The following is a 24,120-nucleotide window of genomic DNA, read 5'->3' as shown; positions in this document are numbered from 1 at the left end:
TATTAAGATGAATATATTTAATCTTTCTTGTTTGTAAAACAAGACATAAATTTGTGTATATATATATATAATTTATATATTTTTTTTATATATACTATATACAGACAATAAAAAATTTTTTCCTCTGTATGAGACTGAGAGAATTATGGAGGAATGATGTAGGCATCACGGGGAGCTTGAGGAAACTTGGAGCTTTGAAATAGATAATTCAGGGGGAAAAGAATACCACAGCTCCCTGTCGGCCTTCAGCATTACTACAGGCTCTGCCCACCGTGGACTGAAATCCAAATTGGCTCTTCCACTGTATATTTGCTACATGGTTGTGGAAAGCAGGAGGCAGAAGGATCCCCTCTGCCTTGCTGACAGCAATGGCCAAAGCCCGTTATTGCACTTGGTAGAGGATGCGCACGTTAAAAAGCACATTGTGCACTTCCATAGCTCTTATGGAAGAACGAGAGATTTCAAATGTGCATATTTATTAAAAAAAAATTAAGAATAGGGATGGGAAATGATAGATCCTGTGGAGATCCCTGACCACGTGCTCAGCCAGCCTCAGGGCAAGCTCGTGGGCTTTGGCTGCCCTTTCCCCTCCTACTGTGATCTCCCCTTCAGCCTGAGATGGGTGCAGGGAGCACAGGGAGCCCTGACCCCCCGTGTGCATGAGGTGTGTTGGGTGGCACGGCGAGGTCCATGCGATGCTTAACCTTGCATTTTCTCCTCCTGGCTGCTGTGTTTTGGAGGGTGGGTGAGTGCACTGAAGCACCAGTTAAGGCGGTCTGATTGATCAGGTCTAGAAGCTAGATTGGGAGGAGGAGGGCAGCCCCCGAGGTGTGAAGGAAAGCGATTAGGAGTTGTTTTACTATTCGTCTAGAAGTAAAAAATTAAAGAAGGGAAAATCAAACAAACAAAAAACCCAACCCGACTCTGAATAAATAACCATTACGTGGTACTAAGTAACGTTCCTCATGGCAGTCAGTCCAGTGAAGACAGAAGAAGGCTCCCAGCCCCTGGCGAGGAGGGCAGGAGCAGCACTGCCTGGCTCAGGAGGAAGCCATGCCTCAGACCAACCCGACCTGGGCTCCTCTCCCATGGGCACTGTGAAAGGAAGCGGAAGGAGAGGGGCTGGGCTGAGCCTCCAAGGCACAGACCTGCTCTGGAGAATGGCATGGAAGAGGTCTCCTCTCAGCTGCTAGCCCAGCTGCTGGCTTGCAGTGGTCACACAGCTATCTGGGTCTCTGCAGGCTTCCTAGCATGAACACGGCCATCCAGCAGAGGATGGGGAACGACTCCCTGCTCACACAGCACTGAGCTGCTGCCTTTCTCAGGCAGTGCCCGTGTACAGGACTGGGCCATCGGTGCCTAAGCTGTGGGAGCAGAGCCTGCTGGGGGACCTAGCCCTGTCCTAGGAACATGGCATCCTTTCCCAAGCCTTAGCGCAGCAGCAGGGACTTGCATCCCAGAGATGCCTTCTGCTGCTAATTACATTGCATCTGTGGGCCTGGAAAACCCTGGAGGCAGAAGAGCTGTTTACGTGGCAAGACACTGGTTTGGCTCCAATCGGACCACTGCCCAAGTGAAGCCGGGCGGCATCACCTCAGTCCCTGCTCACTGCTGGTCACCACGCACCGTGACACAGGGGACAGTGCCAGCTCTTTGCACGAGGGAAGCCCAGAACCACTCAAAACCCAGCGAGCGTGGCAATGGGATGACTGTGCCTCCCGAGTGCCGGAGGACAAGCAGTGCAGCTGCTTGGGACCCCTGACACGCCGTCTGCACAGCCTGCAACAAGGCGTGAATTTCCCTTTCTAAACACCACCAACGTTACCATCCCTTCTGTCGAGAAACAACGTCTCTTTCGCTGCGGACCTCAGCAGGCGTGGGCTTTCCCTGCAGACAGACAGACAGACAGACATCCTCACCAGACCTACGCGATACAAGAACCACTGACACACAGCCCGGCACACACTGGCCTGTTGGCTTTCACGGCTGGTTTACTTATTGATCAGTGTCTTTAGGGAGCGTGTGAGCGTGCTCATAACAGTGGCAACCGTGGCGGACTGGCGGGCGAGCTGCTCCACCGTCTGCTGGTGGCTCAACATTCTGGCCGTGGATTCCTCCGCCGCCCGCAGGAGGAAGGTGTAATTTCTCACCACTTCCTCCACCTTCGTCAGCAGCTCTTGGCGCTGGGACTCCGAGCGCACGATGTACACCAACCTCACGAACGTCTCGATGAGGCTGCTTAGCACCTGGAAGCTGCTCGTGATGGCGGACAGCATGTGGGTAGGGCTTTTGTCAACGGCTGCCACGCGGCGGCAGGACGCCCGGAACTCCTTGAATTTGAGGGCGAGCTCTTGCTTGTACTCAGCCAGTTGGGAGATGTAGAGTTTGCAGTCCCGGACGTCAGGGCTCACCACGCACTGTCGCAGGATGGTCAGGAGCTCGTTGGTGTCCAGCTGCACTTGCAGAAACCCATTGGGCAAGCTGTAGACGTGGCCTTGAAGGATGCTGATCTTTGCCAAGCTCCCCTCAAAAGTGGAGGTCCTTAAATCTATTTCCTGGGTTTGGCTGTCGTTGGGACTGCTGCAGGCTGTTGCATCGAGGACCTGAAGTGTCCTGCTCATCACCGGCACCATCTGGTTGTCCAGCTTCATTCCCGGCAGTATCTGCATGGGGATGGAATAGGACAGCTCATCCTTCTCGCTCCCATCATCCGCGACATCGCATTTCCTGTAGTAGAAGCAGTACCGGATGGAGCAGCACTTCTCATCCTCCACGTCTTCATCCCGCAGCTCCGCGGGACTTGGATACAGCTCCTCCTGGACAGAGAACACCGCCGAACCTTTCTGGTTCTTTTTCTCCTGTGCTATTTGGACATAGGATGGATCAGCCACCCCAGCGGCTTCCTGGATTTTGCTCTTCAGAACAGGACAAAGGATGCTGGGCTCAGACTCCTTCTGAGGGCCTTTCTGCTTGGCCGGGTAGATGTTCTGGTAGATCTCAGAGGACAGGGATGTCCTATCAGTCTTATCTAATTCACTGACACTGTAGCGACGCAAGAGCTTCTTGTACTGCGGAGCTCCCATGCATTCCCCTCGGGAAGCACACGTTGTCAAACAGGACACGTCGTTTTCTGGATCTGACCGGTACTCCCTGGACTCTAAGCTCGTCGATCGTATCCTCTTGCCTTTGGAAGGGCTGCTCATGCTTGTCAACCTAATGGCTTCTGCTTGCTGCTGGTCATCAGTGACCTTATCCCTGCCGTGCCTCTCCAGTTCTGGCATCACCAGCTGGCTGGGGGGTGGTCTCACCCCCCTGCAAATCCGCTTGCAGTCACAGCTGCGCCTTTGCTCCCTGGACATCCCTGGGACTTTTTGCACAGGACTGCTCCTTAGCTGGCAGCTGCAGCGCCCGGGGGCAGGAGGGTGCAGGTACTCCTGTGGTGGGAGGTCACCTTTGCTCTTTGGCTTGAGCAGCTCTTCCAGGAACTCCAGTTCATACTGCTTCACTTTCTGCAGCTGGGCCTGCCGCTCGTCCGTCTCCTTCTTCAGCCGGGTGGGAAACGTCGCAGAAAACAGGTTCCTCAACCTGAAGGGAGCTTTTGGAGCTTTGGGTTTAGCTGGGACATCAACATCTGCCTGGGTGGCCTCCAGGATCTTGTCTACTTTTTTGGAAGGCACAGTGCTGATCTGCAGGCTCTCAGACTTGGGCACCAGCTGGATTGGCCCCTTGGAATCCTCACTGGTGCTCCTAAAAATGCCAGCAGGTGATGCAGAGTGCGGATTGCTGCTCTCAGCTTTTAAGCTTTTGGCCGAACTTTCCTGTTGCATTTTCTCTCCTTGGTTTGAAGGAGCCATGTGTTTTTGAAATATGAGATTCATGACTTCCCCCCCTGCCTTCTGACCGGGCTCTCCGCTCGCTGCTTTTCCCGGGGTATCTCTATTCACCTTTTGCTGGAAGCTTTTAGAGGCAAAAGTCTTACCAGGCATCGTTTCTTCACCTCCTGAGGCAGGATGCAAAGCTTCAGTCTTACTGCTATGAGCTTCTATAGGACTCGGAGAAGCTTCACTGTACTGCTGTTGAGAGAGTTGCTGTTGCTGCTGACAGTGGCACAATGGCTCTGCAGTTAGCTGACCTCCTTTAAGTTTCAAAGGCTTGTTGCTGGCTGCTACACAGCCACCGGTCCCATTCACGGTCTTGTCTTCTTTTGATGCTGCTCCCAGTTGAGGGGCTGAGCCTTTAGCATTTGCCACTTGCTGCAGAGCAGCTGAAATGATGGCTGGAGTCACACCACTTTTCTGATCCAGGAGGAGTTTGGGGCTCGGCAGAACCTCTTTGGGCATCTTCTCTTGTAGATCCTGTGACTGCTCTCTGCTCAGTGCAGCTGTAGAATGCAGAGGTCCCTCAAAGGCAGCTTTTGTGTGGCCTGTACCTTTACATTCAGAGCCTGGCACCGGAGCCCCTCTGTTCTGCTCACTACGCTGGGAGGTGAGCACTGGCTGGGCAGCCACGGTGTAACTCTGCTCAACATTCTGCTGCTCCTGTTTGCTCTTGCAGTTGGTGAGGCTGGGATTTGGGTGAGAAAAAGCTGGCTTCACTGAGGAGCTTGTCTCCTGGCGGGTGAGGGCGTATGGTGAGGTGAGGACAGCCTGGGCAGCACAGCTCTGGATTCGGAAAGGCAAGTCCTTTCTGGCCAGGAGGTTCTCTTTGTTGATGTGCTGAGCGAGGAAGTAGGCTGCGTTCTGGTGCTGCTTCATAGCAGAGACCATCTCTGAGACATCGGTGAGCTCTGAGGAGTTGGTCTCATGGCCAGAATCCAAGGATGACTCAGGTGTGATGGCAGCCAGGACGATAAGACCTGGGGAGGGACACAAAGAAAGCCCCACAACAATGCTTGTGCCACACCACTGTGGGGAGGAGAAAGGAACCCATTGCGGCAGGAGGGCCCCAGTGCAGCAAGCAGCAGGATGCCATGGGAGACCATTTAGTCACTTCCCCCAAGTAAGAGTTAATTCGTTTAAGAGATCACTTGTCAGCACGGAGCTGGCTTGCTAGCTCCATTCACCTCTTGGCCCGGGAAGAGGTCTTGGGAAGGGTTCCAGTGCGAGTGAGAGCAGGGCTGCAGGGAGGTCTGTGGAGCAAGAAGGGAAACCTGGCAGCAGCTGCTGTGCCACAGTGAGAGGGCAGCAGAGGAGGGGAGAGCCGGGCTGCGGGGCTGCCTGGTCCAGAGGCTGCAGCATGCCCTGGGCAGAGCTCACCCCGCAGGAGCTGGGTGCCAGCCTGCAAAGGCTGAGGGACGTACGGGAGAAGAACAGAGGGAAGCATGAAGGGAAGGACGTGCTGTAGGAAAGAAAGGTTAAAAGGGAAAAAGAAAGGCACGGCCGTTCCGCTACCTGCTGTCTGCTGCGGCGGGGGATGCGGGCAGTCCTCAGAAGCAGCCAGAGCTTCCAGCGCCTGCAGGGTGGACACCAGGGCATCGTCCAGCTCCTGGGCATGGTCCCGCACCGTCCGCGTCTGCACGCTGTCTATCAGCGTGACGGGGATCTCGTCGTACAGGATGCTGCACAGGTGCCGGCCCTGCTCCTGGCTCTGCGCGGCCGCCCGCCGTTTGGGGTCGTCCTCATCCGAGCTGTTGTCTCGGAAGCCGGGCGGCGGGGCGGCGATGGCGGGGAGCAGAGCCGTGGCCTCGTCCTCTTCCTCATCACTACCGGGAGGGGGGAGGGACATCAGGTCCACCATGTTGTCGCGGGTGCCGCCAGCTTTGCGCGAGGCCAGCCGGCTCCTGAGCTTGGCCTTGCAGGACTCGCAGTAGAAGTGGGCAGCGTCGCCCCGCGGGTGCGTGTCGATGGTGTGAGCCCGGGCACGGCTGGCGTGCCGCTCGCGCTCCAGGCCGTCGGGGTCACGCTCGTTGGCCACCCCGTCGTAGCCCTGGCCGGAGCTCTTGGATGTGGGGTCGGATTTGGTCCTGGGACGCGTTTCCTCGAAAAAAATCAGGTTTTCATTGATATCCGTCCTGCTCTCTCTCTCCTTCCTCTGCTCTCGCATGTGCAGGTAGCAAAAGCTGACGAGCTCCGGGTCCGAGGCGCGGGCCGCCCGAGGCCTGCCGGGGGGGGGGCGTGGCCGGTATGGCCCCCACGAACCCGCCCTCCTTCTTTCCAGCGTGCCCCGCCGCCGTGGGCCGGGGGAGGTGGTGTGAGTCCATGTAATCTAAAGCCAAAGCACAGCAGAGCGTCAGGAGCGGCAGCGGGCAGAGGGGAGATGAGGACGGGAGAGCTGCCGCCCACCCGGTGGGTTCCGCGTGCTCCCTGCCCTCTGTCCTCCATAAACACGGGGTGATGGAGGCATCGGCCTCCCCACCGAGCGTGGGTTATTAACACAGAGCCTGGCAAAGGCTGGCACAGCTTGATGGATGTAGGAGCAGCTGAGCCTCAGCCAGCAAAAGCCCACGGCACACCGACAGAACGCGCTGCTTCCTGGGGCTCTGCAACGACCACACAGCTAAACCATGGACATCTTATAGCGTGAAATATTATGGCGTTTAGGATGGGAAAGTCTCAACCCTAAAGCTGTTTTTTCTTTTTTTCTTTCCGCTGGGAATCGATCAGTGACATCACAGACCTGCAGCACAACCGACCACTGCCCTTTTTTGAACCGCCTTCGGATGCTGCAGGATCTCCATGTTCCTCCCTCCCCACCTCCCCACATGTCTTAAACAAGCCACAGCAAATTCCTTTAACCTTTCCTGACAGATCTGTTTCCTAACTGCATCAGCCTGCTTTCAGCTCCCGGCTGGGCTCAATCCAGGCAGGCCAGCTGAGCAAACAGCTTGTTTCTGTGCTGCACAGCAAGCTCCTCTGCAGGGAGGCAGGAGCCGGGCTGCCCAGAACAGCCAGCACCCCAACCTGGAGCTGCCTCTCCCAGCCACCACTGGGACTCAGAGGGCGATGGGAACAGTGTGTCTGCATGAGGACCTTCAGCCTCAGCCTCTCGTTTCGTGAGTGAGATGGCAAAAAGGAATTACCCTCACCATTTTCACGTCACATTGGTCACACCGAGCTGCCACACTCAGCCACTCCTGCAGCGAGCCCAGCAGCAGGCTGCTAAACGTGATGCAGTATTGCTCTGCTCTTATTGAGCATTTGGCTGTGATGGGCTCCTATTGCTCCTCTCTGTGCAAGGCAAGCAGCTGAAACACCGCCCCAGCTGGCCAGTGGTCCAACCCCCCCTGGAGGGGCCCCTGTGTGTAGGGCTGAATTGTGCAGCTGTGCTGAGAGGCTGCCAGGGGGATGCAGGCTCCGTCTTAGCAAGTGTAAATTAAATCAAATAAATCCTAATTAAATTCATTAGCTCAACAAATTGGACCATTTGTCTCCCCAAACACACGTTTGTATTATACTGTTCATCACCTGCAATGCTAAAATTTGAATCCAAACAATCTCACTCTCGTTTATGGCCGTGCTGGTGCTCAGGGAAAGGAGTTGGGTGATAGCATGCAGTGCTGCTGCTGGTGGGCACTGTTAGCAGTGGGTTACTGGATCAAGGCAGAGAAGAAAGGACCATCCATGCAGACCTGCAGTGTGCCAGAGCTCACGTACACCAGCCTCTCCCTGCTGAGTGGGGCTTTTGCTGGCTGCCCACTCCTGAGCAAAGCCAGAATCTGTAAAATCTGTAATCCAGCTGCTCCCTCTGGGAGGGAAAGTCCTGGTAAAGAGCTGAGATAGCACCTGGCTGCTGCCCTCATCATGTGTCCTGGGGGGCTGTGGGGGAAGGAAGGGGCAGGAGGGTGAATTGCTGCAGTGGGGAGGGCAGGGGTCTGTGCAGCTCTGCAGGGAAATGCTGAGAGTGAGATTTAACTGACAGCATCCAGAGCCAACGCACATTTCTAAGCAGGACTGCAGTTCAGCAGGAGGGTTTAATGTGCCTCTGGGAAGATGAATGTGCTCTGCTCCAAGGCAAAAGCACAGAGCAGGGCTTGATGTGGTGCTTCAGATGCTGGCAAAGCCTGCCTGCAGCCTGGGGAGTCAAAGCCTGGGCAAACTTGATTTATCCCAGTGGGACTTTCTTATCATTTCTGCAGAGATGTGCTGATGACCAGCAGACCATGCTTCTGGTGAGCTGCTTGGCTCCTGGCAGCTCAGTCTGCAGCCAGACCAGGACCAGGACTGTCAGCAGACTTTGTTTTCTCCACGCTAACTAACTCACTTCAGCAAAACAATGCCTGAGTGCCTGGCCTGAGCGTACTGGGTGTACAGAGAGAGGGGCCAGCATAAAGAGCAGGGATCCCTTGGCTCCATCCCTGTCCTACCACGCTGTCACTCCCTTTCACACTCTTCCAGCCCCCATGCGGTGTGACACTGCTTTCCTGTGACTTTCAAGAAAAGGGCAGGACCTACTGCATCTCCTGGTTCGGGCTGTGCTCTGTATCATGGGGCAAAATCTCACTGAGGAAAGACACTGGCTGTTATCACTGTCACTGGAAAGTGGAAAAGCACCTCCTGAATGTGCTGAGACATTCCCAGGCAAGCTGTGACTGTGGCTTCTGTGATGCTCTCCATTTCCCACTGCATTCCCCAAGCCCCACAGCCCCCTGAGGACCACCCCCAGATGACAGATGACTGGGGAGGGAGTGCTCTGACAACAGCAGCTTCATTTGGAAGCACCCTTCACTCCTACCAACGGGGACTGGGTTTATGTAGGACACCCAGAGCAGAGAGCACAGTGGCAGCTGTTAACAAGAGGCGCAGGTTGAAGACACAGAAGGAAACCATGCTCACATACTCACACCGACATCGCTGCCAGGTCTGTTCCTGGATGTGCTGTGGCTGCTGGAGGTGCCTTCCTGGTTCCTCCTGGTGTGTCCTCCTCTGGTGCCCACTCCGCATCCAGGTGCCCTCCTCACACCTCAGGGCACCAGCTCTGTTCCCCAGGGACCCTGCTAGTTATCAGCACCTCCCTTGGCTATATCCACTTCCAGGGGACAGTTTTGGCAAACCCCAGTCAAACTGCAGCTCTTGGCATGCGGAGAGGGAGGGCACCTCCTGTCTCCTCACAGATGGCAGTGGGGAGCATCTCCTGCCACTGAGCCCGTCTTCTATGTTTCCTTACACCAAATGGAGTAACAGCATGTAACGTCCTGACTGGCTCCCATTTGAAATCCTTCTTGACAATAATTGCTGGTGATTGACAGCTGAAATCTGTCCTCAAGGAACAGAGCATCAGTGCCTGGTGGGACACGATCTGTCTGCGTCCCTGCAGCAGGCTGGGACCCTGCGAAGCTGAGACCCCAAATTCCCTTCCTGCTGCGTGAATTCAGCAGCACAACAGGGTCACCTGGGTCTGCTCTAGGAGCCACCGGAGTGACACTCAGTGCTTTGCATTTGCTAGGCAGCAGAAAGGGCCGCTGCACAGCCGGGGATTACAGCTGCCAGCTCACACTTGATTAAGTGAGAGCTTTGCAAAGCGAGGACGTTTTGCTGCTCAGAGCGGGCTGCTGGTGCCGCAGGGAGAGGAGCAGAGATGCTGGAGGAACCCATCTCCTTCCTGCCCAGAATTTGGGGGGGAGGAGGTGAGGAAGGGGCTCGCACGGAAAGCGGAGGCTGAACCGTACCTGCCTTGATAAACTGAGGTGGTGGGGGCTGGCTGGGCGGCCTGGAGAATATCATCTTCTTGGAGTCCACCAGGAGACGGCAGTAACCTGCGATCAGGCAGGCGAAGTTGGTGGCTTCGGGCCACTCCATCAGCAGCACCAGCGGCTGGAAGGCAAGAGAGGCACGGCGTGAGGCTCGGCCGGAGGGCTGTCACCGGTGTCACGGGGAGCTGGATGCCAGGAGGAGACAGCAAGGTGCACACCTGTGCTCTGATCACAGAATCACAGAATGGCACGGGTTGGAAGGGACCTCAAGGATCATGAATCTCCAACCCCACCAGAAATCTTCACCGCATCCCCACAGTGCCGCACTGCGGATGAAAGAGGTGAGAGCTGCTGTGTGCTCCCTGCAGGGTCTGTGGCAGAACCCTGATACACTGGGTGTCAATGCTGAGCCCACCTGCAAGCACCAGCATTAACCCCCGGGCCCGGAGGTTCTGTTCAGTCTCCAGGTGCCAGAACCCCAGGTTCACTGCAGGCACCACACTGCTCTCCCATACACCAATACGTCTGCATCCACTGAGCTGCAGAAGGGGCAAAACTCCATTTCAGCCCCCTCCCCCCCCCCAGGCTTTGAGCCTGTGGATCTTACTTAAAAGTAACCCTTCAGAAAATTCAATTTGTGCCTAGGAGCAGATGGTGTCTTCTGTTTTGGGAGAGCATTGATTCGCACGCCAAAAAAGGTCTTTGCTTTCAAGAGAGGAAAAAAAACCCAAACAGATGCAATGTCACAATGCAGTGCAGCCGGGCACGAGGCCGCCAGCCCCACACCACATCCCCATGGGGTGGGAGGAAAGGAGTCCCTGCCCGGCTGCTGTGTGAAGTGAGGATGAGAAATAAAGCGACACGGCTAAGGAGCTGTGCCATCACAGAGAGCAAACCCGAGGTGACACGGCTCAGAGGGAAAGGATTGAGGCAGAAGGGAGGGATGAGGAGGCAGCATCCAGCGGTGGGGAGGGGGGTGCCAGCTCTGAGCCCAGCTTTGGGCTTGACAGAAGTGATGAAAGGTAACCACGTGTTCCAGTTCCGCCAGATGAAACCTTCCTTAAAACAAGTCCTTCCTACCCGGGGCTGAGCCTCCTGGGTTGTTTTCAAGCCATCTGTTGAATGAGGAGACATTTGCACATTTTTCCCCCTCTGTTATGCAGCAGTGCGAGAAATGAGATCGAAGCAAACACGGAGATGAGAGCAGCAGAGGCTGACGTCCTGCACCTGGGGCTTTGCTGGGGCTCCTGTGCCATCCCTTGGGGTGGTCCTGCAGGGCAGGCTGGGTGCTGGGACCCTGCCCCATCCTACCGTGCCCTTGGGATGAAGGCAGTTCTACACCACACCGCGAGCATTCAGAACACCAAAGAGCAGATCCACTGTGTGAGACGCAAGTAATGGTTCACCTCAGTCCCATAACGGGCCACGAAAAGGAGTGTGATTTGGGGAGAAAGCTCCTTCTACCTCTCCATCCGTAACGGCAGCCTGAAATTATTCACGTTTTGATCTTTCACTCATACTCACATTCTGGATTTTCCAGTCTTAATGAGCAAAGGGTGTTTTTTGCCCTGAGTTTCCTGCTTGGCAACCAATCTCTCCACAAAATAAAATAAAATAAATTTATCCTGGATAGCAGAGACAGGTTCTGCATTAGCTTATTAAGGATATGGCACTTTTCCTATTACGCACCGCCTTTAAATCAAAGAAGGTGTCCTGAAGGGTACCCTCTCATTCAGACAAAGGTGAAGGTTTTGTAGAAGAATGCTCGGATGGAATTTTATGGCCAGGGTTGTGCTGGAGGACCGTAACAGCCCTGACGTTTCAATTAATTTATGAGCCGATCCTATAATAACCTTAAGCTGATGTGTGTTTCCTGTTAATCTCCCCCTTTTCTCCACACATCGGGTCTTACCCCGTGCAGCACAGGAGAAAGTTGCGAAATGAATTTACATAATTTATGTTCCCTGCTTACCCACGGTGTTCTGCCAAGTTTGTGTTTAATAACACAGCACCGGGGCCTAACGAGACAGCAGTCAATTTCTCACTTGCACACGACCTTCCCTTCCCTCCCCTTACGCATTATTAACTCAGCTCTATCGTTAAGGGGCTTGCTGTGATTAGCACCATTATTTCTCATCTGCTGATCAATACAGCTGCGTGTGCATCACACGAGTGGCTCAGTGCTGCTCTGGGTACCTCTGCGCTGCTTCCCCCCGGATGCCCAAGGTCGGGCTCCGTCCGCTCTTCTTCCTTTTAACAAACAACTCAAGTTTGGCTTTGCAGCCCCTGTGCAGCCATCTCCTGCCTGCAGCTCATACCCCTGTCAGCTCCCACCCCCCCCCAAGCCAGGCTGATGCTGCGGGCTGCTGCCTGCTCACCGTTCAATGCTGCCCAAAGGGCTCCGCGTGCAGAAAGCATCGCATTTGCAGCTCCCCACCCCAGCACTGAGACAAAGGAGATCTCAGCCTCGCGGCTTTCCGGAACGCTTTAACGCAATGAGAACTAATCAGATTAATTTAGCTTTGGGAAGCAGAGCCTGTAGGTCTGGCATCACTCTAAAGCTTCGCTCTTCGCGTGGATGAAATCTGATGGCTCCGCTCGCTGTCTGTGCAGCTCAATGGGGTTCCCCTTGGATTTCACACCAGCAAATGCACAGCCACCCCCGCCAGCCCCAGCACTCCCCTTTTTTGGAGGGCAGAGCGGGGCCATGCGGGAGGGCAGGAGCAGCCCTGCCATGAGGGAAGCCAGGCAGGCTGCAGCTGGACGTGCGCGGTGATCTTTTGTCTCTGTCGCAGCCTGGAAGCACGCCTGGTACCCCTGGGATGCTGAAATCAATAGCCAGATTCCAGGCACGGCAGCAGCTGGGGGACACTTCTGAATTAATTTTTCCTTTGTTTTCCTCTGCCGAGCCTTGATCCTGGCTAAACTGGTGGCTGGTCCTGCTGGGAGATGCGAAGCCAATTACCCCCGTGCCTGTAATTAAACGGTGTGGGCCAGCAGCCAGACGCCATGCAGCTCCAGCTCTGTTCTCGAGGGGTTCATCCTCACCAGTATCAATCCTGCAACGGCTGGAGCTGTGTGGGCAGGGCTGTGGCCAGCAGCCAGGGGCTGGATGTAGGAAGATGGCTCTGATGTCCCCAGCTGTCCCTGTGCCCCACCACAGAAGGGCTGGGAGGAGCGTGAGGAACCCCATGTCCCTGCCCTTTCCAGGGACATCCCAAGAAGTGCAAAGCCCAGCCCACCAAACCAAGCATTAAGTGCATACAGACCACAGGAGGCCTTCAGTGCCACCACCTTGTCCCCAGCAAATCTGCAAGTGCCAGAACCAAGGCTCAACCCCAGCAAGTCTGCACTGAAACCATTCCTGGGCCCTGCAGCACAGACCCTGGGGCTTTCCACCTGCACCTCTGCTCCTGCCAGCATCTGGTTCCCCTCTGTCACTCCTCTGCCACCACTGCAGCTGCGAGCAGTGAAAGGGAGCAGAGCAGAGGCACTGCTGGGCTCTGCATCCAGAACAGACTGAAGCACCAACTGAAGCCCAGGATGGAAAAGCTCCAAAGCAAAGCTATTACTACCCAGTGCATTATTTATAAGACAAACACCATGTTTCCCCCTGAAGTAAACACGAATGGTTTGTGATCTCCTCGAGCCCACTTGTTGCCTGGAAATCTTCCCCAGCTCCTTCCTGGCCAGCAGGTCTGAGCTGGGGATGCAGGTGAGGGCGATTGGGTGGCATTAGCTGTGGGCTGCTCCTTGTCCTGGCCCCTTTTTTAACGCACAGGATCAGCAGCGCAATGCCAAAACCCAGTGAGCAGCTGTGGTGGATGCAGTACAGACCCAGGCTGCCCACATCCTGCCTGTGCGGTGTCCCTGTGTGATGTGCAGAGCTCCCACGTCTCAGGGATGTAGGGCAGATTCCACTGCAGGTCCCCAGCGGAGTGGGGCCCTGACTGACAGCACAGCCCTCTGACAGCCTGCAGATCATGGAGGAAACAGATTTATTTGCAACCCCATGCTTTAGCCAGCGACACAGTCTGTACAATAGAGTAATTGCAGTAAGCAGATTAGTGCTTCAAGGTAATGATCTTTTTGCCAACTTTTCTTAGCCTTCCTCATCCATCTCTGTCCCCAGTAGGATTAGCATATGCCTCATTTCGGAGCAGACATTCTGGCTTTAAAACCCAGCCCTTTGCATAGCGCTTAAATGAAGACAGATAGCAGCAGGCTGTGCCCTGGTGAGTGCTGCTCAGCCTCACCCACAGCCCGCTCTCCCCTGCAGACACAGGCAGGGGGGGTTTGGATCTGGGGGCAGCTGGCTGTGCTTTCTCAGGGAGATAAAGCATCGTGTGTACGTGCCCACGGGAAGGTGCATGGGAGAGCTGCCATCTCTCAAGTGCAAGGTAGACGGAGGGGATGTGGAGAAAGGCTGCTCCTCCAGCAGGCACAGACCCACATCCCCTCAGGTCCTGCCCCTGTGGCACAGGCAGGGCCAGGAATCCTTTTTATCACTGCGATAGGAAAGGGTTCTTTGAGACCCCAGAAATCCCCGAGCAGCCACTGCAACAACCAACCCACACTGCTGCTCCCGGCCCCTATCCCCCACTGCCGGTCCCCGTGATGCCCCATTGCCCACCTTGGCATCCAGGATGCTGGTCTCCACCCGGGCCACCCCCTGGTTCTCCCGGAACAGCTGGATCTTGCTGACCTTGCTGAATTCTGACAGCACAGTGGTGAGGTTGGTCTTCAGGTCGATGACGTGGCTGATGCCGTGCCGGGGGCCCACCAGCAGCGTGGTGGCTGGCTGCTTCTCGTCCTGGGTGCACGGAAAGTGAGACAGACAGACAGACAGATGTGAATAAACGCACCCCTGGGCCAGGGCTTGGGGCAGAGCTAGCCCTGAGCGAGCAGCAGCACCAGGACCCCTCCCCGAGCCTCTCTGCAGAGCTGACAGCAGCACACATGGTGCCAGGGCCATTTCAGTCTCCAGCACTGCACTGTCTGCATGAAATATTCAGGCCTGCTGGTGTCACTACAGCAAAGTAAGAGCATGTTACAAATCTGCCTGATCTGACACCGCCGCCGAGGGAGGGGAGCAGAGGAGGGAGCGAGGGACTGAATGCATTTAGAAGAGAAGAAAGACTGAAGGCTTGGTCGGAAATAGAGATCTTTCTTGTTCTGCTCTGCCCAGCGAGGATGCTCTGTGGAGACCCGGAGGTGAGGAGGAGCTGGGCAGGCTGGTGCAGAAGAGAATAAGGGAATATTTTTTTTACCACTCAGGTTGCGGTTCATGAGGCTGGATATATGGTTCAGCTCCCAGCCTGGTTCACTCAGCAGGCTCAGAGGCACAGCTTTGGTGTTAGAGAGGAAAGAAAAATCTAGGCACCTCCACAAGAGGCAGTTTTTCCAATGCTTTGCACCCAGGCAGGGTTGGGGGCATGGCTCCAGCCACAGAACTAACGAGATACAGTGCGGTTATTAACCAACGCAATATGGCGTGTCCTTATTTCTTAGGAGCTCTGAGGCACGGTGGAAAAAACATCCATCAAAGACTGCAAGAAATTAAAGCTGGGGGGGCAAAGCCAGGGAGCTGCTGAGCACTTGGGTGGGGGTGGGAGGGGAGGATGGCAGACTTGGCACTTACATGGAGTCCCCTGGATGGGAGGTGGAGCGAGAGATGGAGATGGAGAGGTGAGGCAGGCAGCGAGGAGCCTATGCAGGTCCTCTGTTCTCCTGTTTGGCTTGGTGGCTTTCCTCCTGCCATGGAGAAAGTGAGGTGGCTTGGGTGAGAGGTGAGGATGGCTCTGATGGAGGTGAAGGAGGAGTGAGGTGACAGCTTGAAGAGCCACCAAGCAGCAGTGGGACTGGGCTCAAGGGGGGTGGTGAGGCTGGATGGGCTATTTCCTGCTTGGACAAACAGGGGACGGGTGGCCTTGGCCAAGGATCACTCTCATCCCAGTGAGAAACCAGCCTGCCCAGTGCCAGAGTGCTGCAAAGAGCATCCCAGCCAGATGGTGTGGAGGGATGTGGGTATGGCACTACTGCAGCTGCACAGAGGTGCCAGCACCTCCCAGCCCAAGCTACCCTACCAGTCCCACGGTGCTGAAGAGAACCCCGGCGAAGGTGGGCAGCTCGTTCAGGATCCTCAGGTACTGCAGCTTTGCCTGGGCAGTGGAGACCTGGCCAAACACATCACACCGGCCATCACCACCAGCTCCGTGGCCACGCTGCCCCCCCACCGGTCACAAGGGCTCACCTTGGTGCCTCCAGGCTGGTTCTGGTGGGCTTTGAGCTGCTGGGAGAGCGATTTGCGGAGGCTCTTCTCCTTGACAAGCTGCAGCAGGGAGGGAGGCAGGAAGGGCTCCAGACCCCACTCCTTCCTGTGGGAAGATGTGAGGATGACGGAGACTCAGGGCTGCCCAGCTGGGTCACCCCACGCACTGAGGGGACAGGGATGGGGTCCCCCCACACGCAATCTCCCTCTATCTGCACCCAAGGAACTTCGTACGGACTGAAGACCACCGGGCAGTAGTGGCAGGGCTGAGCCACGGCTGCGAGGCTGGGTCTGCACAGCCACAGTGGCTTCTCCTTGCCTCTGATGCCAAGTGGGAAATCAGCCCGGGTTCCCATGGAGATGCTCCTGGCATGCATCTCCCCCAGCCCTGGCAAGGCTGAGCGCGTGGGCCCTGCGTGCTGCGGGGAGCGGGACTCACTCCACGTTCTTGAGGGAGACCTTCTGGCTGGGCCGCGTGGCCGCCACGGTGATGTAGATGTGGAGGGCAGCCAGCCCCAGCAGCATCTCCGGCTTGGGGTCCATGCCAAAGCGCTCTCTGATCACGTCGTTGCGGCTCTGTGGTGAGGAGAAGTGTCTTCAGAGACCCACGGGGACGGGGCACCTGCCGCCCTCCGCTCATGGGGAAGGAGCATGTTGAGTGCGATGGGGGGAAGCGCTGCGAGGGCGTCCCGGTCCCTACCTGGATGTAGAGGTACTCGAAGGCTGCCGGATCCCTGCGCAGCAGTTCCACTGGGTCTTTGGGGAAGAAGCTGACACGGAAGAGGCACCTCATGCCGTGGTAGTGCGTCCTCTGCACAACCTGGAGCAGATTGGGCAGTGAGCCCACGGCGCAAGCCCTGAGCTCCATCCTTTGGGAGAGGAACAACGCCGTGGACTGAACCACCCCGATACCCTCCCGCCCCCAGAGGCTTACGTGGGCCAGGGGCTGCTTGTCCTGGAGCAGCAGGAAGCGATGGTTCTGCTCCGGGCTCGAGTACTCCAGGACCAGGGCGAAGTGCTCGATGTGCCTCAGGGACAGGCGGTCCTGCAACGTCACCATCACGTCCTGCAAAAGCCACAGATGGGCTTGGGTGAGAAGCAGCAGCTCCCTCTTCGCAGGGGGCTGCAGTATGCATTGCATCAGCATGGCTGCTGCATGGTGGCGGCCCGCAGGCAGCTGAGTTCTGCCACCATGCTCGTGCAAGGAAACAAAAGGCTGAGAAAAATGGAGGAAAATGGGGAAGGGAGTCATTGATGCTGTGCTGGGGAGGGGGGGGACCCACCTTCACGGTGGTTCGGCCATCGAATGTGAAGGACTTGATCTGCCCGTTCTCCAGGAAAACTTTCAGCACGTTGGGAATGAGGAGGAGAGCTTCCTTCTTCAACATGTCCTGGAGGCAGGGGAGCAGGAGGAGGCAGAAGGAACAACTGTCAGTGATGAAGCATTGATGGCATTCTCTGCTTCCCCGAGTCTCCACGCTCAGAGGCACATTTCCCTTGAAAACCCATTGTCTCTGCGGAGTGTTTAACAGCACAGAGCTCGAGTGATTCAGCACTGCCTGATGGAGTCACCTGCCTGCCGCCAGCAGCAGTGGGAACCCAGCAGTGTGTTGGCCAGGCACATCCCAGTGGGTGTCAGAGCTGCCCGGCAGGAGGGAGTGCTGGGGGAGCTCAGGGCCGACCCCCCTTCCCAAACCCCTTTCCCAGCCCCCACCCCTGCACAGGCAGAAATGCTCCGGCCAGCTCACCCCTCAAGGGAGCTCCTTCAAAGCCTTTTGCCCTGAGCTTGGAGCCACAACCCTTCCTTGGGTGGGTGCTGGCACTGCCCAGTGCCACTGATGGGTGTCCAGAGGACCTCGAGTGGGAGCAGCTTTCCGGGGCAGCCTTTGGGGCTCCGTCACAGAGGGGGGCAAGGGGAGAACAGCAAGCAGCACTTACTGGGTTCGTCTCGCCGACCGTCACCTGCTCTGAAAAGCGGACCTTGGCCGGGTTGGACCTCAGCTTTGCTTTCTTGGCTGCGCTGATGAAAGCGGATTTGGGGGACTGGAAAGAGAGCGAGAGGTAAATGGGTGTAAATGGCCCCTGCTCCCATGATGGGCTCCATGGGGCCCCCGCTGCCCGCTCTCACCTGGTGTGTGTGCAGGACCGTGAGGATGATGAAGTCTTTGGCCTTCCTGCGACAGAAAGGAGAAGTGAAGGAGGACGGCTTTGCTCAACATTCGGCCATGGCGAGCGCTCAGCCCTCCCAGGGAGGACGATGGACAAGGTGCTGCCCTCACCTGACGAGCTCAATGAACCTCTCTCTGGGGGCTTCGCTCACGTCCTCATCGTTGATGGCCAAAATCTGGTCTCCTGGCAGCAGTTTGTCCTCAGAGGGGCCACCTGCAGGGAGAGAGGGTCAGCACTGGTCTGGCCCAGGGTGCTACTGCCAGCCAGAAGGGGGGAGGGCAACCACCTCCGTAGCGTTTATCCCCGTACGTGGGCATGGAGAGACTCTATGGACTCACCAGAGGGGACAGGAACGTGGGGAGGGGGCACCCCCAGCACACCCTACCTGCTGCCACCGATCGCACCACCACGGGCCTCTCACTGCCGGCCACAAAGCCGAATCCGTAGCGGGGATGGCGCAGGACCGTCACCTGTCGGAGCGTGTCCGAAGGCAGCTGCCCACATTCCATATCATCGCCACACTCCTCCGGCATCACATGGCTGCAGAGCACAGGGGGGGAAGCAGGATGTAACACACATCTGCTGCAAAAGCTGCTGTCCCTCCGAGCCCCGAGCCCCTCACCATCCAGAGGATCCTGCCAATGGCAGCTCGGCGGGTGGCACCCTGAAGGTCCATCACCTCACCCTGTCCCATCCCAGCATCTCATCCCAGCAACTCTTTCTGTCCTTAATCTCAGATGCCCCCATGCAGACCCTTGCAACCTTTCGTCCAGGTGGAATCTAATCCTAAAAGACCTGGATTAGGGCAGGCTCAGCCCTGGCTTCTCACAGAACCGGGTCTCCATCACCGGCCCTCATCCAGCTGGGGCTGTGGCCGTCAGCGAGCAGGGAGCAGAGCTGGCGTGGGGCAGAAAACCTAAGAGATGAGCATGCTGCTGTGTCTGTGCTGCTCACTGCTCGTTCCTGCCCAGACTATTTAGCCTGCTTAAAAAAGATCCTTCCCGGTCCTTTTTGGCAACACGTCAATTGTTCCGTCTCTTATCAGTTTAGGGCTTGACGCATCACCAGTCTGATCCAATCTGTCTGCATTTCTGACAGCCTCCTCCTGCTGCCAGCGCTGCGTGTTGGACCAGAGGGCACGGAGCAGCACCAGGGCACACACTGGCAGCCAAGCACCCCGAGGCTCTGAGGGAGCAGCTCTGGCTCCATCCCAGGGTAGGAACCGCAGAGAGGACGTGGTGCTCCTGCAGGAGGTCCCAATGGGATGCAGCATCCCAACTCCCCCTCCGTGGGCTCTGTGCTGCCTCATTAACTGCTCTGCTGTTCCCCATGAGCATTTCAAAAGAAGAAAAAAAAAAAATAAAACAACCAATAATTGTGTGAAGCGCACAATTCTGCCAATTTTCCTAAATGGACTTTATCCAAAGCCATTGTCTGCTGCTGAAAAGTCTGTTGAATGTAACGCTGCATCTCCGGCACGCCTGGCAGAGCCAGGGAGGACGCCTGCAGTTTGCAGGGAGGGAGCAGGCTGCGGGAGACAGCAGAGCTGCTGGGCTGAGCAAAGCCCTCCCTGTGCTGCCCCAAACCTCCCCCAGCAGCCCCCAGCCTCACCCTTATGACCCCCAGCAGCACGAGGGCCTGTACTATCATCCGATGGTACAACTGCAGGCTGGAAACACAGGGATGCTCAGCACAACTGGAAACTGAGGCAGGGGTGTGCAAAGTCATCAGCTAGTCCTGCAGTCCCAGCTGTGCTGCTAAAGCTGTTGGGTCCCCAGACCTGTCATGGTGCATGCTGTCTGGCTGCAAAGTGGGAATTCTGCATCACCCCTTGGCCTCAGTGCACACATCAGCCCTGCTAAGCCTGCAGCTCCCAGACGAACAGCCACCGAATTACCATCAGAAAAAGGTGAGCAGGGAAATCTCTGCAGCTTAAAAGGACAAAAGGAGAAAAGCGCGCCTCATTCCAGCCATAACTGGGTCTGCCATCCAGTGTTCAAGGAAAGAGGGGAATAAAGCTCTGATACTGACAATAAAACTCCTTTCCCGAGCCCTTAAGCTGCTCCTCTCCTGATAAGACTTTGATGCTGCAGAAGCATTACCAGGAAATTAAATAAAAGAGGACCGGTGTCCTCGTGAGCACGACTTATCTGCCCTGGCAGAGCAGCAGCAGTGGGCACAACACGCCTGTCCAGGACCCCAGCTCTGAGCACCCTTCCCATGCTGGGCCGAGGGCACAGCAATTGCTTGCCCTACACCACAGTGGTTGCACATCACCAAAGGACCTGCCTTCAGCTGCCACACACCTGCCAGCACTGCTCATTTCCCCCACAGATACAGACAGAGGCGATGTGTGCATTTCTCATTTCCTACTATGATAAATCTCTGCTCCCTCCAAGGACTTTCTACCTCTGCTTTTAGTGCTGACCAGCAGGACGAGGCATCAGAACAAAGCAGTGCCTGGTCTGAAGCAGGCTGCATCTGCACTTGCACTGCATGCCAACAGCATGGCACCATGTGGAAAACACGCTCTGCAGCTCAAGGAATAGTTCCTACTCACCGCCACTGAGGAAAAAAAAACCAAAACCAACAAAGCTCTTAAAACAGGCTGGGAGCACTCAGATAGATGTTCACACCAATTTGGTTCAAGTATTCTCTAAATTAAACAAATGCTAAAGTGTTTGGCTGGCTCTGGCCCAATGCACAGAGCACGGGAGAAGTTCCCCCTCCCATGCCCAGCTGTGCCGTGCTGGCAGACCCCTCTTGTCCCAGATGGAGGGGGCAGAAGCATCGTGGCATGCAGCAGGGTGAGCAGGCATACCTGCATCCCCAGCTCTGGGTAGGCAGCAAGAAAAAGGTGGGAGGGAGAGGTTCTAGCCCCTCTCTAGTAGCTGGGTGGGTGCACACTGCACAGACGGAGCTCCAGGCCTGGGTGCCAGCTCTCCTCCCCCTTCCTGTGCTGCCACAAACACCCGAGAACAAACAGAGCCTTTGGATTCCCGTCCCTCCTGCTGCAGAGCTCTGCCCGGCTCCTCCATCTGCCGGGCTGCAGTTGGTGAACGGCTTGTGAGGCACGTGGGATCCTGAGTGTGTGTGGAAGAGGCAGGAAATGCCATGGAATGGGCCAAGAGCTGTTTTACGGGGAGCATATGGCAGCTCCAGCCCTGCACGCTGGTCTCCAACCCAGAAAGAGCCCACAGCACTCCTGCAGCTGGGGACCGGCAGGCGGGGCTGGATGGGGACAGCTAAAGAAGGCAGTGACCCAAGCTTCATGTCTGAGTTCTACAAGGATGCTGCATGTGGCCCTGCCACATGGCCTGGAGCTTCGGTACCCCACGTGCTCTATGATTGCACCTTTGGTGTTAGGGAGCAATTTATAAACCAGCAGAGCTCTTCACAAGGGCTCACCAGGGTCAGCATCACTGCTGGAGCCGGGTCTGTACTGGTACAGACTTGTGTCAAGCCAGGTGCCAGGTGGCGACTGTTCCAAGGGAGAAATGCTTGGGTTTTTTAGGGCAGGAACAAGCAGGCGGCGAGCAGCATCCCCTGGAGCTGCCAGAGGAGCCAGCAGGGCAGCCAAACGCAGCTGTAAATAAGAAAGCAGCAGACACAGCTCTCTGCTGCTCAGCCTGCAGCTTCATAAATGGTACTGGCATCTGGGCGAGAGGCAGAGGACAGGAGGGAGCTCTGCCAGGTAGGAACTGCAGGAGCTGTGAAAGCACTGAGGGTGATGAGAGGGGAAGGAGATGGGTTCAGACTCCTCACCTCCCCAAAAGGGAGGTTTTGCCTGCTGCCGCCTGGTGCAGAAGGGAAGTGGGAGAGGAGCCATTCCCATGGTAATTAAGACAAAATACAGCCAACAGAGATGGCTGCACCCAACCTCCAGAGAGGTGCAGGTCAATAGAAAAAACAGCTACTGCACAGGGAGAGGCTGCACCAACACGAGTGCTGTGAAGTCCTTTGGAAACATGCAGAAGCATTACAGACGATGAGGAGAGCTGCCCCCACGGCACCTTGCAAAGGCAGATGTCCACAAACAGCATTTTCCCCCACTAAGTGAAAGGCTGGGAGAGGAGATGCAGGAGAGGGAACGGAAAGGAGGCTGTAAAGACAGGCCGACCCCGGGCAGGGAGCCAGCACCACATGGGAACGAGAGGGCATCAGCACAATAAGGTTTAAAACATGCAAAAAAAAAAAGGCCTTTGCCACCCAGCCTGGAACTCACCGCCCTGAGATGCTGGGGGGGGCTGTAAATTCAAGTGGGTGTGAAAAGCAATTTCCAGCTACTACAGCCCTGAGGCTCAACATCTGCTTCTGGAGCTGCTGCACTACTGCGTGCCAAAACCCGGGGGGATTTTCCAGCAGGATGAGCCAGCAGGGACGACCCCCTCCCCACGCCTGCCCACCAGGTGTGTACCCACCTGCACGTATCTGGCTGCTGCCGGGGGCTCCTCGAGGCGCATGCGAGCGTGGCAGGGATGTGGCCCCACGTGCACCAGTCCCAGAGCTTTCACCAAGCAGCTGTGCCCAAGGGCAGGTGCTGGCTGGTGGCACCACGGGGCAGATGGACCCTGCAAGGGCAAAGAACGCGTGTGTGAGATGGTGACGCACGGGGACAAGCCGGCATCCCGTGCCACCTGTCTGAGTGCCTCCCATAGACACCAAGCTGCCTCATCTGTGTGGGTTTCCACACTGCTGCAGACCTTGTTTTCCTATATATGCAAATTGCTTTCATCTGGGGGCTCCCAGCGTTTTCTCCTCCCATTCTCCTTACGATTTTTGGCTATTTAAGAGATTTTGTTCTCCTCAGACAAACAGAAGCACCTTGCCGAGAAGAGGATCAAAGCAAAATTTTCTGAAACACTATCAGGAGGCAGGGGAGCTGCTGCCACCAGGCTGCCAGCAAAACCCTTCCACTATTTAAAAGGGGATTATAAACAGAAGGGGAATCAACTTTTTACAAGGGTAGATGGTGATAGGACAAGGGGAAATGTTTTTAAGCTCAAGGAGGGAAGGTTTAGATTGGATGTCGGGGGGAAGTTCTTCACAGAGAGAGTGGTGAGGTGCTGGCACAGCTGCCCAGAGAGGTGTGGATGCCCCGTCCATCCCTGGATGCTCAAGGTCAGGTCGGATGGGGCCCTGGGCAGCCTGGTCTAATACCAGATCTGAGGTTGGTGGCCCTGCCTGTGGCAGCGGGGTTGGAGCTTGATGATCCTTGAGGTCCCTTCCAACCCAAGCCATTCTGCGGTTCAGAGAAAACCCACTGAGCAGATCCCAGCTGGCTGCGTGGGGCCGGGCTGTCCTGGCTGGGGCTGAGATGCTGCCTTGGCTCCAGGGATGAAGGCAGCGCTCCTCTTCCCCCTGCCAGGCAAAGGCACCGCCCTCGCCATCCCCACTGATACCCCAATTTCCAGGCTCCCGCCTGCAGACCGGTTGCCCAGAGGGTACCCCACACATCCCCTGGTCGTGGTTTTCCTTCTCCCTTTCCCCTCAGGTCTCACTCACTCACTCACAAGGTGGTGTGGATGCGCGGCGCTTGGTGCTCGGGGGGCTGCAGCGGGAGGCTCAGACGTGGCTCCTCTCTTGGTGGCTCAGGCAGCAGCGTCTGCAAAGAGGGGAGATGGCCCTGTGTCACCAGCAGTGCTGCTGGCAGCCAGCCCCAAGCAGTGGTGACCAGACCTGTGGGCTGCCAGCCATGTGCAGGTGCCTGAAAGGTTCGAAGGGACAACCTGGTACAAGCTTTTAAGAGTAAGTTTTGTTCCCTTCCAAAGATAGAAGGGAGAAGTTGGTTTTTCAGCCCTGCCACTGTGAATCTGAGCGCAGCATTTTCTCCTCCCCTCCGAGATCCTCCCCTGGTGGCAGTGGCACCCCGGGGTGCTCAGAGGCATTTTTCTCTCTGTGATGACTGTGGGAACACAGCAAACAGGCAACACCGGGTTAAAAACAAACAGAAGGGGATTAATGAGAGACAAGCAGTGAAACAGAATTTGCAGCACTTTTCTCCTTTGCTCCCTCAGCAAAGGGTAACGTGCGCTTTGGGTGAGATGCAGTG

The 24,120-nt window shown here is 56.4% G+C and overlaps 1 protein-coding gene across 1 annotated transcript; it reads right to left on the bottom strand.

Annotated features, from left to right (window-relative positions):
- Positions 1-23,868, bottom strand: FRMPD3 (FERM and PDZ domain containing 3). The gene is given in 17 exon segments (XM_031554623.1): positions 1-4,855; positions 5,391-6,123; positions 6,125-6,204; positions 9,605-9,749; positions 14,262-14,441; positions 15,715-15,804; positions 15,882-16,005; positions 16,339-16,475; positions 16,600-16,719; positions 16,834-16,965; positions 17,183-17,290; positions 17,838-17,942; positions 18,028-18,073; positions 18,179-18,281; positions 18,454-18,608; positions 22,490-22,639; positions 23,582-23,868. Coding segments are annotated over 15 exon segments (5,115 nt in total). The 5' UTR covers positions 18,602-18,608; positions 22,490-22,639; positions 23,582-23,868; the 3' UTR covers positions 1-1,991.
- Positions 23,869-24,120: the final 252 nt, after the last annotated feature.

This window comes from Meleagris gallopavo, chromosome 9, assembly GCF_000146605.3.
Source record: "Meleagris gallopavo isolate NT-WF06-2002-E0010 breed Aviagen turkey brand Nicholas breeding stock chromosome 9, Turkey_5.1, whole genome shotgun sequence".
Taxonomy (NCBI): Eukaryota; Metazoa; Chordata; class Aves; order Galliformes; family Phasianidae; genus Meleagris; species Meleagris gallopavo.
This window is presented reverse-complemented; position numbering and strand designations above follow the sequence as displayed.